We start from the raw sequence: 17,292 nt of genomic DNA on the forward strand, positions 1-17,292 counted from the left end.
TTGGTCCAGAGCCTGCTGAACTGGCCGAATATTGATCCATGTATGGCCAGGTTTGGAACTCCGCATTACAAATGTGCCTTGACATGGCAGGGTGGCATTAGATGTATTATAAAACCTATGCAACTGAAACCTCTGTTTTCAACCCAAATGTTAGAACAGTTTAATTTGGTCTTTTTGCACATGATACAGCAATCTTGATGAAAGCAAAATAAAACAGGGAAATTAGCAGTTTCCTTTAATACATATGTAATACACAATGTTAATTACAGCAGGACTGTGTTTCCAGTTAAATAAAATTAAAAACTTTGTATTCACCCCTCCCCAAATATAAAATTACTAAATTATTATTTTGAAAGAACAATATGATCAAAGCTTTAAATAACACCACCATTTACCACAGTATTCATAACCACCATTACATTACATACATGACCTTTGCTTTGGCAAAAAGAAAAGTTTTCTTTTGAACAGTGTATAAACCTAACATAGCAAAGACTGTATACATCTTTGTATTGCACTCGTTTATGTACAAGAATAAACTGTAAAGACAAAAATATAGCAGGTAAAATGAATAAGCACATTTGTCACAATAAAAGTTTTCAGCAATGAACATTAAAAAAATGCATAGAAATGTAACACGTTTATGTACAGAAAAAAAACAATGTGTGTCAATTAACAATATATACATTCTCAATACTCAGTAACATATTTCAGGACGGACTAGTAAAAGCAGTGTGAATGTGTGATGAGGTGAAATATTAAGGTTTTTCGTGTATATTTTGTATCAGTTAAATTTGGAAGATCACAGACAATCCATAATACAAACAAGGAAATACAATCCTTAGCAAGCATTCAGTGTTCCTAAGCTAAATTTCATGTACATATGAACCTTATTTCCAGTTGAGCATTAAAATAAAATTAAGATCTTCTGTATTTAAAACACAAACAGCAGAGGAATGGGGAAAAAAACTAGTTAACTGACTGAAGACTAAATGTGCTTGGATTTAAAACTTATATGTAAACTTTAGTGTCATGTTTTATAGAATATACTATACATTCTTTGATATCTGCTCCTTTAAGACCTGCTGTGCTATTCCTTGTGACTGCCCTAAAGTAGGGTTCTAGCCAGCATAAAAATATTTATTACATTACTTTTAGACTCTTCCCCTTTCGTAATTTTTAAAAAAAAGCAGGTATTGCCAAATGTAACACACAAACACACGTGGCTTTATGGCTCCTGCAATAACAAAGCCATATTTCAACAACCATATAAATTAGCTAAACATCTGTAATAGTAGTAGTGGTCATCCATTTATAGTAGACCATGGGCTCTGCAAAGCATCCTGAGATAGCCATATGTGAGGCATCGGTGTGAAATGAACAAGGACAATCATGCAATGGAGGAGGAATTGGTCATTCCATGGACTGTTGTGCTTGTTGGAGTTCCACTTATGGCATTGAAGATGTGAAGTGAGTTCTGCATAACACTGATCTTCTCTTCTCCACACCAAATCTTCAGGACACAAACAGAAGAAAGAAAAGGAATCAAAACTTTGGTCAAATTAGTTCCAAGTGAGTGCAATGAAGGGGGGGGGGCAATGAAAAAAAAAAAACCCAATCAACCACATTTTTCTTCCTGGACTTTCACACAGTTTCTTGAAATGGAAAATTAATCAAAGTCAAGCCACAGTTTTAAATCTATATACTGCTCCCCTAACCCATTGAATGTATTTATTAGCACAGTAAGCACTGAAGGTTTGGTCTATTTTTGGTGGTTACAGCGACTGTGCTAAGCATTTCATAAAAATGCAATAAGCCCAAAGCCATAAACCAACTCCTGCATTAAAAACCATCTTAAGCAAACAGACCAGCAAACATGCATAGATCAAAACAAAACAAACTTCATTACCATCCCATCTGCTCATGTGTGCACAAGGAAAGAAAGAGAGAAACATCCAGTTATGGTTACTCTGACACAACATCCTATTCTGTATCACAGGAAATGACCTAGGAGACACAAGGTCCTCCGATACACAAACAGTTGTATAGATCAGTGTTTCTCAACTCCAGTCCTCAAGGCGCCCCAACAGGTCACGTTTTCAGGACTTCCCTCACATGAAATGGCTGTGGTAATTACTAAGGCAGTGAAACTGATCAAATCACCTGTGCAAAACAATGGAAAGCCTGAAAACATGACCTGTTGGGGCGCCTTGAGGACTGGAGTTTAGAAACACTGGTATAGATGTTAAAGGATAAACACAAACCCCCTATATTCCAATGTAGAATATATATATGACAGAGGGTTTCCTTCCAGAATCTGATGGTTTATTGGCCCTGGTATGTACAAGTTTGGTAGGGAGATTTTTAGTGCCAACAAGCACAGAGCTGACTGACATGTAAGATCTGTGAAGCTCATTGTTTACACGACCGGGTTGAAATACGCGAATTAAACTGCTATTCATGTATATAAAGCAGGAAGGTAAAACAAAAAGCTTTAATAAAATGGTACTAAATCCATAAGCAAACTTTTTTTGTATATTGCAGTTTACCAATTCTTCGTTGTGATGACTGAATTGGTTTTCTTATTTTTAGGCTTTCTTTATTTTCACCTGGTGATTCAGCCAGTTAGTCTGTTTTTCAACAGAACAAACTCTCCAGCAAATGTAGCAGTTAGCCCCATATGCTCCTTCATCAAGAGTGGGGGCACTCTAATATAGGAGGTATGTTTCTGGCCAGATCACCAGGTGTAAACAAAACCAAAAAGAAAATGAATGCAGCCACCAGATCTAATGGTTGCTAAGCTATAATATTTTACATTTTTGGTTTTTTGTTTAATACAGCTTTAAAGAACAGTTACTAAACATCATCTGAACTGCCCCACAGCAACCAGTAAGACTTAAATTCCAATCCCTTAACAGTTTTCAGTGCAGGGTTTAAAAAAAGGATGGCACTGTGAGACTTAAAATGGAACTAAACCCTTCTATCCTTTATAGCCAATGAAGCTGCCATCTTAGCTGGTTTCATCTGCAGTTGCCATGGTGCTGCACATCGGATTAGTTATGATATCAGCCATTTGGTGGCTTGACAAATTGGTTGAGAGCACAAGCAACTGTGAATGTTATTATTCACAGAATGTCTTGAACTGTTTTGGGAAACAAGTAAATTGATGGGGTTACTTCCGCTTTAAGACATAATCTTATTAAAAGAGTTAGTTGACTAAGGACTGCTTTGCATATTAATCAGCACATCAGAGCTGTTTTTTAGTCCACAGTGATGCTATTTAAAGTTGAACTCCGGGTAGGTATAAAAGTCACAAATTGATGCAACTCTTCTTTCACCAATATATTATTAAAGGCATTTTTGCAAAGTGTAAACCCCTGAAGTACTTCGCATTAGCTTCTTGCAATCCACTTAGCAGCAGAGCTCAGGATGGAAGAGAAAGAAATAGCACAAGCAGCCAGTCAGTTGTGCTGTAGTGCTCAAAGAAAATGTTGATAGAAGGAAGGAGCAGAGATACAAGCTCATCAGTCTGTGCCTTCTCCCTTCACTACACAGCCACAGGCTAAGAGAGGGACAAGACCTGTGGGCAAAACTTAGCAGCAGTAAAATATCACGTCTGTGCTGTGTGGAAGAGCTGTGTAAACCTTAGGACTAAATGAACAAATACAATCATTTGGCAAGTTAACTACTTAAAGACTGCCCACCGCATATATACTGTGGCAGGGCGGCTCTATTGTGCAAAATGACATACCTGTACATCATTTCATGCAATAGATACTGTGGGAGTGCACGCTGATTGGCCCAGAGGGGGGGCCAATCAGCGGGTTCGGCGGAAGCGATGTCCAGCGGCCACCCGCGATCGCTCCCCAGAGAGATAGAAACAAGGCAGAGCGCTGTTCTGTCAGAGATGAACACAGTGATCTTGTGTTCCTGCTAAACAGGAACACAGATCACTGTGTTTATCTACTGAGTTCATCCCCCACAGTTAGAAAGCATCCAGTCTAGGGACACACTTAACCCTTTGATTGCCCGTGGTGTTAACCCCTTCTCTGCCACTGTCATTAGTACAGCAACAGTGCATATTTTTAGCACCGATTTTGGTAGTAATGTCATGGTTCCCGCAAAAGTGTTAGGTGTCCTATCTGTCTGCCGCAATCCTGCTAAAAATTGCTAAACGCCATCATTACTAGTAAAAAAAAAAAAAAAAAAAAAAAAAAAAAAAAAAAAAAATGCCATAAATCTATCCCCTAGTTTGTAGCACAAAAAAGAAAAACCGCAGGGGTGATCAAATACCACCAAAAGAAAGCTCTATTTGTGGGAAAGAATTACATAAATTTTATTTGGGTACAGCGTTGCATTACCGCTCAGTTGTTAAAGTAGCGCAGTGCCGTATGGCAAAAAATGGCCTGTCATTAAGGGGGTAAATCCTTCCGAGGCTGAATCTGTGAATCCAGACGTTTGCCTGGATTTCAAGTTTAACTTTCATTTTTCAGGTTTATTTATTTATGATTATTTGTTGTGGATACAGTAGAAAAAAGCCTAATATAGTCTTATAAGTGTATCTAAACGTAGAACGGTTGGTGCTGGCCTAGATACTTCTCTATGGTTGACTTGCTAGACCATAAACTGAAGCCGACTGGTTACTGTTGGGTTATGAGACAATTCCTAATAAGGATCTTTCGATAAATGAGAATGGTTTAAAACATGTGACTACTTTGCATAACATAATATCCGCACTTACTCCTCACACAGAATATTCCAGGTGCTTCACTACATACCTGCTCATGCATGATTTCAGACAGCTCTTTCACCATTTCTCTGTAATTAGCTTTCATCTCTTCTTGATATTCAAACTGGTTCTCCTTTATGAGCCTTTCATTTACACACAAGGCCTGGCCGCATGCCTCAACAAATTGCCTAAATTGATTAAAAGGTCATTACAATTATGCCAAAACAAGTGAGATGTGAATATCTCTGCTGGAGAAAGCACACTATTATCGCACCTAATAATGTAAATCAACAACCCAAAACAGTAAATTCAAGTGCTTTGTGGTGAATTGGTATCTAGGTAACCTTTCCCATAAATTATGTTAAATTCCTTGTAAATGTGCGTTTGAGATTTTGCATAGCTTACAAATGATCAACCACTTGCCGACCAGCCGCCGTTATACTGCCGTAGCTGTATGTCGGTTTCTGTAATAGATACAGTGGGCAATGCACGTGATGGGCAGCCGTGATGTTCGCCAGCCACCCGCGATTGCTCCACAGAGCCAGAACAGGGATCTGTCAATGTAAACAAACAGATCCCCGTTCTGACAGGGGAGTAGAGCGTGATCGTCTGTTCCTAGTGATCAGGAACAGCGATCTCTCTCTCCTCCTCCTGTCAGTACACTCCCCCCCACAGTTAGAAACAACTCCCAGGGAACTCATTAAACCCCTTGATCACCACTAGTGTTAACCCCTTCCCTGCCAGTGACATTTATACAGCACTGATCGCTGTATAAATGTCACTGGTCTCAAAAAAGTGTCCGATCCCTGCCATTACTAGTAAAAAAAATAAATACATAAAAATGCCATAAATCTAGCCCCTATTTTGTAGACTCTAACTTTTGCTCAAACAAATCAATATACGCTTATTGTGATTTTTTTTTTACCGAAAATATGTAGAAGAATACATATTGGCCTAAACTGAAGAAGAAATTTGTTATTTTATATTTTTTTTATAATTTTATAATATTTATTCTAGCAAAAGTAAAAAATATAGCTTTTTCTCAAAATTGGCATTTTTTTTGTTTATAGTGCAAAAAATAAAAACCGCAGGAGGTGATCAAATACCACCAAATTTTGTTTGGGTGCAAGGTCGCATGACTGCGCAATTGTCAGTTAAAGTGACGCAGTGCTGTATCACAAAAAATGTCCTGGTTATTAGGGGGTAAATCCTTCCGATCATTCAGTGGTTAAACACACACTGACATTTAACTTCACTACAAAAGATGTGCACTAAGCAAAATACATATGTCAGATAAAAACAGGTTAAACATCTGTAAGCACCATTCAACATTACCTGAACACCTCTTTTAGTTGCTTTATTTTGTTGTCTGCATATCTTTTAGTGTTGGTATCATCCAAGAAGGCTCTTGCATATGCTAAAGGTCCAGCATTTACCTGGAAAGAAAAAGCCACACCATTAAAAATCATTAACATATTCAAATATACAACAGTATAGAGTTTAACAAACATCTTAATTTTTGATATAATTGAAGCGATTTAGAATTTTATGCCATCCAATACGAGTGTTGGTATTTAAAGCGTTAGTTCATCTTTTCAAACAAGCTGAAACAGTGAACACACACCCTACACCCTCCCCCGGTTCGCACTGTGGGTGATGCGTTGTCAGTGCACACACAGCCAGTTTAGCACTGGTGATGACCAATCAGTATGCTCTGAACCGTCCTGGAAGCCCTGAAGAATGAATATGGAGAAGAGTGGGGATTTTAAATCCCAGGACTGCTGCACTGGATGCATGGGCACTGACAGCACATTACATATGGAAGGTAAGTACAGCAGGGACGATGTAATGAATTTCAGGATAATTGTAAAATTTTTGTGCATCTGTATAACTGGGGCAAAACATTAGACTTTAAAAAGTGACCTACAAAAAAGGCTGTAATTGTGAACCTCTCTGAAAATGCTAGCTTTCAGTTGGGCAGCTAACGTTTTCAAAATAAAGTTGTCCTACATATTTATCTCAACATAAGTGCAGGGGACTAAGAAAAAGGATTCTATTAATTTTGTAATGCACTACAGAATTTTTGGGAACTATACGAATAGATAAAACGATCTGATGGACAGCTCAAGTAGTCAGATAAAATAAAGCCTGTTAAAGTGACCAATGTATGACTGCAGACAAAGGGCAAAATTACAACTGTGGCCAAAGCATGACTGCAGGATTCTTGGGCATCATGACTTTTTTTTTTTTTAAATCAGATTTTTTTTTTTTTATTTATAAAGCATAGGAAGAGAAAAAACTCTTCCTTAAAACACAAACAAAAACATACATCAAATTACATTGCCAAGGACATATTATTATCTAAATGTACAACCAATAGGATTGCTTCTTCTGCATTGTTATGGTATATGTGAGCTTACAATCAATTTAAGAAGACAAATCTCTACATGTCCATACCAGTTTCTGCTATTTTGTGTATTTTCTACGTTTAGTAAGTGTGTCCTTTTAGTGCTTTGTAGCTCTACCCCGCTCACGGCCCTTGAAAGAACAATCGGTCGGTGCAGAGGTACCCCTCCCCCCTAAACAGTGGGGGGGGGGGTTTCCAGTGTTCTCTCTTTAACTAATATATAAGTAAACCATATAACTCATCACTGCAGAGTAAGACAACTTCTCATCAAGAATATTATGTCAGATTGATCCACATTCTGAGTCTCTATGTCACCATATCACCCTTTACCCACCTAGTGTAGATAGCCTCCTTCCTCAGATAAGGGGAGTAGGCGTCTATGTCTGGCCACCAAGTATTTTATTTTGGACCAGTTGGAAGGGGGCTAAACCAGGTACCTCCAACCATGGATCCCATATACGTTCAAACTTTGCTGGGCTGCCTCTGTGCTGGTATGTCAACTTTTCCCTCAATAAAGTGTCATTTATGGTATTAACCCATTCTGCGTGTATTGGTGGTGACATTTTTTAGCTATAAGTTTTCTGGCAATAAACAATATTCTGGTAATGGCTATGTAAGTGTGCGGTGTATATAGTTCCTCGTCTAACCATCCCAACAGACACAGCTTGGGGTCAACCACAAATGTAAGATTCCATATTTTATTTATAGAGCTGATTATTTCAGACCAGAACCTTTGCACTGGTCTGGGCACTTCCAGAGCATGTGTACAAGAGTACCATTATCTATCTTGCAACGACGGCAAAAAGGGTCATCTCTTCTGTCCCATTTATGTAATTTATATGGGGTACGGTAAGTTCGGTGTATAATGAATAATTGTGTAAGTTTTTGGGAGGAGGAAAGAGACACCTTGGGTACATTCTCCATTATAGCAGACCATTCCTCGTCTGTGATGTGGCCTATATCTTCCCCCCAGCTTGTCCTGCATTTTAATGACATAGTCTTGGATACCTGCATTATTAGGGATTCATATATAGATGATATCTGTCCTTTCCTAGACATTGAAGTCACTAGTTGTGTGAGCACCGTGGGTCTAGTTAATTCCCATTTGGACAGTGTAGCTTGTGCTGAGATGGCATGCCTAAGTTGTAAATATTGAAAAAACACAACATTTGGTATGCCATATTCTTCCCTTAGGGATTGAAAGTCCCGTAGAAGTCCGCCCTGGTATAGCTGCTGGATATACACCACCCCGCTCCTAGACCACGCAGAGAAGCACTTTAATAAACACAGTTCGGGAAAGTTGCTATTGTTCCATATACGAGACCATTCAGAGTACCCTTCATTGTGAAAGTGTTGCTTGGCCTTGTTCCATATTTTATCTATAAGCACCATAGTTCGGTATTCAGGTATTTTGCGGAACTCTCCCGCTTCCAAGCACTCCACAAGGCCCCCACTCGAGAGTATAGTGCGTATGATATTGCTCGTAGGGTCAGATGACTCGGAGCTCTGCCATCCCGTTAGGTGCTGTAATTGGGCCGCTATGAAGTAATAGTATGGGTTCGGGACTGCCAGCCCGCCCGCCCGAGTCCTTTGCCTCCTGTAATGTTTCCAATTTAATACGCGGCACCTGTTTCCTTCAGATCAAGGAGCGAAATATGGTGTTACATTTTTTGAAAATGTGGATAGGAATCCAGATAGGGGCGTTGTGGAGCGCATACAAAAGTTGTGGACCCCAGACCATTTTTATCAAATTACATGGGCCTACTACCGAGAGGGGAAGTTTAATCCAACTAGCTGCTTTTTCCTGGAATTTTTTAATCAGAGGATTTATATCAAGTTTAACATATAGTTCTAGGTTGGGATGGATAACTATGCCTAAATATCAGAAAGTATCTACCACCCTGATCTGGTCTGCTGCTGAAGGAAGAGGCGATACAAGGGGATCTAGTGGTAACAGTGTGGATTTGTCCCAGTTTATCTTGAACCCCGAATAGGATCCAAATTTACAGATTAACTCCATGAGATTTGTTAAAGAGGCAGACGTGTCGCCCAAAAAGATGAGCGCTTAGTCAGCATACAAGGCTATTATATCTTCCAAATTTTTCCTTTTAAAACCGCATATAGCCGGGTTCCCTCTGATAGCAGCAGCCAGAGGCTCTATGGCCAGAGCAAAGAGCAACAGGGATAGTGGGCAGCCCTGTCTTGTTCCCCTGTGTAGGTCAAAGAAGGGAGATAGCGTATTGTTAATTCTAATGCAAGCTTTCGGTGCCCTGTACAGTAGTTTAATCCAGGAAATAAATGTCTCCCCTAAATTGAATTTCTCTAGCACCCTGGGCATCATGACATTTTTATGGGTGCAGTGTTTATTATTTTAAGTTCAACAACACAAGAAGATCTAAAAGAAAGCCAAGCTAATATATTCATCCAGGGATAAAGCTTAAATAAAATGTAATAATAAACTATCACAGGAAAACTTACCTGTACACTGACACTGCCTTGCAGTTTTAATTGTAATTTGATCATATCCACTTCTGAAGAAGAGCAAAGCTGACGAAGCTCCGCTACTTTTTTACTCATTTCATCAATTGCTACTTCTATGGGGTTCAGGTCAGTGTGGTGCTGATACATGACAGGAATCCGCTTTTTCACATAAGGGAAACTGTGTAAAGCTGTAAGAGAGAAAGTCATTTTGTGTTAAAGGGGACCTTTGAAGAAAGCTACATGAGAACGGTCACTGTTGAATTGTTTGGGGCCATCTTCCTGATTTAAGCATTACTAATTTGTAAGTCACAAACTAGGGCAAGTATGTAATTAGTGAAGTTTTAATAGTCTACATATTACCTTAAATACACGTTCAAGGCACACACTAAGTATATATTATAAGATATTGTACATGGTTCTTATTTATCGCCCTGATGAAGGGGACTCTGCAGTTGTCCGGAAACACATTTGCTTTGCACCACATACTGTTCTACAAACAATATCATCCATAATCAAAATTGACCTGCCTTGCCTTTTGTCCTTAAAGTGGTTGTAAACCCTCACATACCACTTTTTACTACAGTAAGTCTATAATAAGGCTTACCTGTAGCTACCCCGGATAGCTCCTAAACCTGCACGGTTTAGGAGATATCCCCTCCCTGTATCAGCATGTGCCGCCATCGGCTCATGCGCACTGAAACAATGGCACAGCCCGCCGATGCCAGGAAGTAACTCCAGGAACGATGTAGCTGGCCGGAGCTTTGTACGAGGACCGCTGCGAGGGCTTAGATCTAAGGTAAGTATCTCATAATGAGCTAGTATGCTATGCATACTATCTCATAATGAGCTAGTATGCTATGCATACTAGCTCATTATGCCTTTGTCTTGCGGGGTTTTTTTTTACGTTTTGTTTTTTATTTGTGGGTTTACAACCACTTTAACCATTTGACCATTACTTCATGATGCAACAGTACCCAAGTTAACGTTAGCTTTTTTTTGCCACATAGACCTTCCTTTTGGTGGTATTTAATAACTACTGAGATTTTTTTGTTATACAAAAGGAAAACAAATTTTCTATTATTTTGTTAGAAATCATACCAAATAAAAATGCCAGGACAGAACAAAACCCCCAAAATTAACTCTTTTTGGAAAACAGACACTCCAAGGTGATCTGATTTTCTGCCACAATGTTTTGGAATTGAAAACAAGCTGGTATTGAGATTAAAAGATGGAGCTTGTTACGGTGCACTAGATACGTTAAATGTACAGGTCATACACAGAGCAGCACTGATCAGTGGTATTCTGATGGCCCAGAAGTCTCCTCGCCATCAGAATACAAAGGCTAAGGAGGGAGGATGCCTCCTTTTGTTTTTTTGTTCAACCCGCTGGTTTAACGAAAAAAGAGAAGAGAAAAAAAATTGTCTATGGGCTTCCTTAGGGCCTCAAAGAGATCTTAGACAGGCAGAAGCTATAGGCTGTTCCTCCATTTTTACGTTGGCAATCATCAGATCAATAAGAGTCTGTAGTTCTTTAGGGATATCATCATCCAGCAACGATTTCTGAGATTCTTTAACAGTTAGAGCCTCTGCAGCAGATGGCTCAGAGGCCCCTAATGCTACAAGCAGTTCAGATAATGATTCTGCAGGGGAAGTCATGGGTAACACTTATGGCCTCTGCAGCCAAATCAGCCATCAGAATTGCAATTTGGCCAATGAAATCTCGCATGACGGCTGTGAAATCCTCACAGGTTAAAACGGAGGAGCAGGCTGTACCAGCAAAACTAAAGAAGCTCACGAGGAATGTAACTCAAGCAGGGGACAGATTTCCTGGCTGTTAATGAAGGGCCTGCAGTAAACCCTGGATTGTAAACCAGAGGCAAACAGCAGGACCACTCCCTGTTTGTTTGCGAACCAACATGTTGCACAGCAGCAAGGAGGGACATGTTAGCTCAGAAGACAAGGTAAATCCTTTGGTACTCATGAAGCAGGAGAGGCTCAAATGGCTGGCGGCGATGAGGTACCTGTAGTCGGCAGCAAGGATCAACTGAGATGAAACGGTATCTCTTGCACCAGAGACTGTTCCACAGATCTGGACCTGAAAAGCACTCTGTCACTAGCTAACACAGTTCACAAAGGAAAGCACTATAATGCAGATCCTAAGATGCCCTAAGGTCACATTTAAAGTGGGTGTAAACCCAATGTCATCCTTTCTAAACTACTGCCATAGGGGTTATCTATAAGGATATACATGCCTCCTGCATGTATCTTTACCTGTCAAATGTCTCCCCTCTCTCTGTTATTAGACTCGAAAAACTGTGGGTCTGTTGTCTGGAGCTCGGTGGGTGGAGTCGTGATGTCAGTAGACTCCCCGCCCACCTCTACACTCCCCTTGTCAATATGCATTTTCTCCTGTGTATTTCTTACACTGAACTTCTGCTATGATCTCTAACATCCAGTGAAAAGACAGGAAAATAACCACATGACTTCAGCATGCCAAATCATACTGAGGTGTGGAACAGCCAATCCTTGCAGAGCTGCTGAAGAAAGGAGTGGGGGTGGGAATTAAAAAATAATGTGTCCGGGGGCGTGGCTTGGATGGCTTCCGGAGCGGACGTGTCTCCTTAGAGCTCCTGACCAGATCCGCCTGCAAACAGCTAAAAGCAGCTAAAAAGCACCGATAACATGGGCAAACCTCGAAAGGCTAAAGACCCAGAACCCAAGGGACATGCCACAAGATCTTCCTCGGCTCCCCCACCTCTCATAACGGAGTACTTTGGCCCCGGCGCCGACTCCACCATCATACGCAGCGGCCCTCTCCTCCTCTCCTCAGCGGCTCTCCCCGGGAAAGCGAACGGACAGGTATGCCTCTGAAGGGGATTTGTTACCTGATCGCCCGCCGCTCCCACCTATTAATACCCAGGCCGGCCCTATGCTATTCAACGCAGGAGACATACTAGGCAGCCTGTCTCAGCCGTTTCCTCCCTGCCTAATAGGGCCTGCATCGTCACCGAGTGCAGGCCAAGCCTCTCCTCTGTGGGAATAATCAGCCCAGGAATGGGACCCATGTTCCCTGCCACAAAGATCCCAGGCTACAAGGGACAAGTTATCATCCTTATCCCTGCAGCACAAGGAGTCTAACCAAGCGGCAAGGCCTTCCTCACCGCAGCGACCTGAAGAGCTGCAGGGGGCTTATTCACATGTAGCTCATGTAGCACAAGTACATGCCAGTGATCCGGCAAGGCAGTCTAATTCCAAGACCCCTCCACATGCATTACAGAGGGGACTTCCCCCACCGGGCACTTCCTCCATCGCCATGAGGGATCCACATGCCCACATCATAATGGACCCTGAACCTGAAGCATGTACTTCATGGAGAGATTATGTCCGTTGCATGCCCACAAAACAGGACTTTCTTATGCTCATCCAATTGGTACGTGACACATGTAGATCTGAAATTAACATGCTACGCACTGATCTACATCATCTGTCTGCTAAGGTCCATTCTATAGAAGAAGCAGCATATGATACAAGGATGGAAGTCTCCCACATACATGATCGATTGTCCACGCAAGCTTCGGCCCTTAGAGAGTTTCAACGCCATCTCGAGGACCTTGACAATAGAGGCAGACGTAACAATATTAGAGTCCGGGGCCTCCCAGAAGCGACCCAGGATGAGGACTTACAAGTCACACTGCAAGCTATTTTCAACAACGTTTTGGGTCGCCCGGAAAACCAAAGAGTTAAGCTGGACAGAGCCCATCGCGCTCTTCGACCCCGAGGGCCAGGCCCAAGACCAAGAGATGTAATCTGCAGGGTTCATAACTACGCTCTGAAGGAAGACATAATGAGAAAAGCCCGCAACATGCGCACCATCGATTTTGATGGTGCCCCTATACAGCTGTACCCGGACTTGTCCTGGATCACCCTTCAGCAAAGGCGCTCCCTACAGCCACTCCTTACAACACTGAAAGAACATGACTTCCGATACCATTGGGGTTTCCCCTTTAGCCTCACAGCAAAGAAAGATGGGAGATTCACCACACTGCGATACACGGAGGACCTCCACTCATTCTGCAAGGACTTAGACATTCCGGTTCCCCCCACACCAGGGTGGGACCCCTTACCCACTCCACCACCTCGCCCAGAGCCTTGGGTTCAGGTGAACGGGAGAAAGCGACAGAGGCCGCATTCCAACAGCCCCTCGGCAAACACCCACCAGAGATGACTTTTTGCTGTCTGAGAGGCTCCAGATCAGGATAAGACACTAGCAGAGAAGTCACGAATATTGCTTATTATGCTGAGAACTCAGGAAATAATCTGTTTTTCTTGTTCCCATTATAGAGGGTTAGATCATAATTTTCAAATTTTTCATTTCCACTAGGTGGGAATACGGGTTAAAGGTTTAGCAATTATACAACTTTAAGGTACAATATTAATGTTGATATACTACGGTTACATTTTAACTCTCAAACTATCAATGGGGTTCTCCTCTCCATTATTCCCCCTCCCCTTCTATCCCGCCATCCTTGTCCTACCCATTCCCCCACCACCCCATACTTACCATTCCTCACCCTCCCCTATCCCTCCCTGTCCTCCCATCCTATACCCCACTAGAGTGTACTAACATATGTACCTAACGGCCCTCGCCCTTCCCGGGTTCCTAAAGGGCTATTGGGAAGGGTCGTTGGATCTCTACCTTGCAGTACCCCCTATATTAATTTGGTCGGTCCATCACTGAGTATAAACAGCAATAGCTGAACTTATCTGTTGCCTTGGTCTAGACCACATGGTTATCTGGTTAATAGCTGTTAAATGAAAGTTCTTCCTTATTTTGCTGCTTCACCATGGTGTGCTGCATAATTATTTAACTGCAGGCGGATCTGGGAGGGGATAGCGGCCGGTCTGGAATCCTCCCTATCCTCCCCCGGGAGACCTTCGAATGGCTTCCCCTATAACCCTTGTGGAGAGTAGTGTTTTCATTCCCCACGTGGGGGGGCCCTCCGAGGGTTTCCAACCCACCACTCGGTTTGAGTGGGTTAAACTTGATTTGGTTACTACTTGATTTTGTACTAATCTGTTTTTTTTGTCGTCCACTACTTCTTCTATCCTCTCGCTCCTGGCTTCTCTCCTCTCTCTTTCCCCCTAATCTGCCGTATTGTGGGTGCCCCCCGCCTCTGGAGCCCAGGTCTAGCCCGTAGGAGCATGTTCTTGGTTGGGTATGTACCTTATTTGAAAGTTCAGTCGATTATCATCCTCTGCATCCAAGTGTGTTCCATTCATCTTGGTAAGCTAACGCTCCTTATATTTTTATCACCCAATGATTGACATATTATCAATAAATGTGAAAGGTCTTAATTCCAACACCAAACGAAGCTGAGCCCTAAGGGAATTTAAAAGATCTAAAGCTGACATCATTCTCACTCAGGAAACGCACCTCACTAAGACCGATAATATGGCATTTGCCACTAAGTACTACTCCCAGATATATCTAGCTTCTAATCCTCGTAAACGAGCAGCAGTGGCTATTCTGTTCAAAAAAAGACTCCCCTTTCAAGTTACAATCACTAATTTCGGATCCCCTAGGACATTATATCATCCTGAGAGGCATGTGGAAGGATGCTAACCTTACACTCTGTAATATATATGCCCCTAACACTAATCAAACTTCCTTTTTATCTAAAGTGTATAAACGATTATTTGCATCTCCCCACCAGTACCTGGTCATTGGCGGAGATTTTAACCTGACATTCTCCTCCTGCCTAGATAGACACTCTCTCGGGCAGAGTCAGGCTCCTAAAGCCCTTGAGAGAAGGTCCTCTCTCTTCCGCCAACTGACCAGGAAATACGCCCTGTTTGACTGTTGGAGAACTGCAAACCCTTCAGCTAAACAATTCACTTTTTACTCCCACCCGCATAAGTCCCACTCGTGCATAGACTATTTTTTTGTGAATGCTCCAACCCTGAGAGCACACGAGAGCTCAGATATTCAGGCTATCTCATGGTCGGACCATGCCCCAATTACCCTGTCCCTGGCACTGTCCCCAGGAACCCTTCGTACATGTCATTGGCGTTTGAATGATTTTCTGCTTAAGCATGACCCCTCCAGAGCGGACCTGGAAAAAACAATGAAACTATATTTTGCAGAAAACAGCTCACCAGAGGTTTCCATTGCTACTCTCTGGGAGGGTCATAAAGCTGTCCTCAGAGGCCAATGTATCTCGCTATCCACGGCATTCAAGAGGAAAGCTAATACGGCTCGCGTAGCCCTATTGGCTAAGCTCAAACAATTGGAAGCACGGTTACTCTCCTCTCCGTCCTTAAAAACTCTTAGAGAGATTGTACAGGTATGGGCCGGTCTCAGCGATATAGACGTAGGTAAAATTGAGAAGGCGCTAATACGACTACGGCAAACCTACTATGACAAGGCAAACAAACCGCATACACTACTAGCCAGACAATTACGGGATAAAATCGCGACTGCCTCTATTGCCTCTTAACGATGGAAGGGGCACTCCCCAAACTCATCCCACTAAGATCGCTCAGATCTTTCATGACTATTATTCGACCTTGTATAATAATCCGGATGTTCCACACAACCCCCCCCCACAAGACCTCTCCCAAAGAATTCATTCCTATCTAGAGGAATGTGACACACCGAGACTCACCCCCTCCGCCTTGACCACCCTAAACTCCCCCATTACAGAGGAGGAGATCATGGATACAATTAAATCGCTTCCAAACAATAAAGCCCCAGGCCCTGATGGGCTTCCATATCAGTACTACAAAACTTTCCTACCGCACCTACTCCCCTATATGACAACATTGTTTAATTCATTTTTGTCTGAGACACCTATACCACGAGATATGCAAAATTCCTACCTTACGCTGATTCCCAAGCCTGGCAAAGACCATAGCTTACCTTCAAATTATAGACCTATTGCGCTACTTAACGCTGATCTTAACATTTTTACGAAACTACTAGCTAACAGATTAAACAATTTTATGCCATCACTGATCCATAAAGACCAGGTAGGCTTTATACCCATGAGGCAAGCAGGGGACAATACCCGTAAGGTTATTGACTTAGTAGAGGTAGCAAACAGGACTAAAGTAGAGGCACTCCTGCTCAGTCTTGATGCAGAAAAAGCTTTTGATAGGCTAAGTTGGCCTTTCCTGTTTGCGACCCTACGGCGAGCCGGAATCACGGGCCCCTTTTTGCGAGCCATCCATCACCTATACTCATCCCCATCAGCCATGGTGCGCACCCAGTACGCAACTTCTAATACCTTTTCGATCTCAAACAGAACGCGACAGGGATGCCTGCTCTCACCGCTCCTCTACGCCCTTTGCATAGAACCTTTGGCAGCCCACATTAGGGAAAACTTAAATATACATGGTATCCCAGTCCGAACCAGAGACTTTAAGATCTCCCTATATGCCGATGACGTTCTCCTTACACTCACGCAACCTCACATCTCCTTGCCGAATCTACATGTAGAACTGGATAGATACAGCGCCCTATCGGGATATAAGATAAACAACTCTAAAACAGAGGCCCTCCCTATCAATATACCTCCTCAAACACAAGTGGCCCTTTCGCAAGTATTTAATTACTCGTGGAAAACTTCCTCCTTAAAATACCTTGGAGTCCATCTCACTACTACATATGATTCCCT

General features: G+C 42.2%; 1 protein-coding gene across 14 annotated transcripts in view; it reads right to left on the reverse strand.

Annotated features, from left to right (window-relative positions):
• Window positions 1-218: 218 nt before the first annotated feature.
• Window positions 219-17,292, reverse strand: part of DOCK9 (dedicator of cytokinesis 9) — a 433,207-nt gene continuing 416,133 nt past the window's right edge. For all 14 annotated transcript variants that reach the window (XM_073614422.1, XM_073614424.1, XM_073614413.1 and 11 more), the window contains 4 exons: window positions 9,615-9,805; window positions 6,065-6,165; window positions 4,779-4,917; window positions 219-1,513 (listed from right to left, as the gene is read on the reverse strand). In XM_073614422.1, the coding sequence (XP_073470523.1) occupies window positions 1,391-1,513; window positions 4,779-4,917; window positions 6,065-6,165; window positions 9,615-9,805 (554 nt within the window). In that variant the 3' untranslated portion in view covers window positions 219-1,390. The remainder of the gene's footprint in view (window positions 1,514-4,778; window positions 4,918-6,064; window positions 6,166-9,614; window positions 9,806-17,292) is intronic.

This window comes from Aquarana catesbeiana, linkage group LG02 (assembly GCF_042186555.1).
Source record: "Aquarana catesbeiana isolate 2022-GZ linkage group LG02, ASM4218655v1, whole genome shotgun sequence".
NCBI lineage: Eukaryota > Metazoa > Chordata > Amphibia > Anura > Ranidae > Aquarana > Aquarana catesbeiana.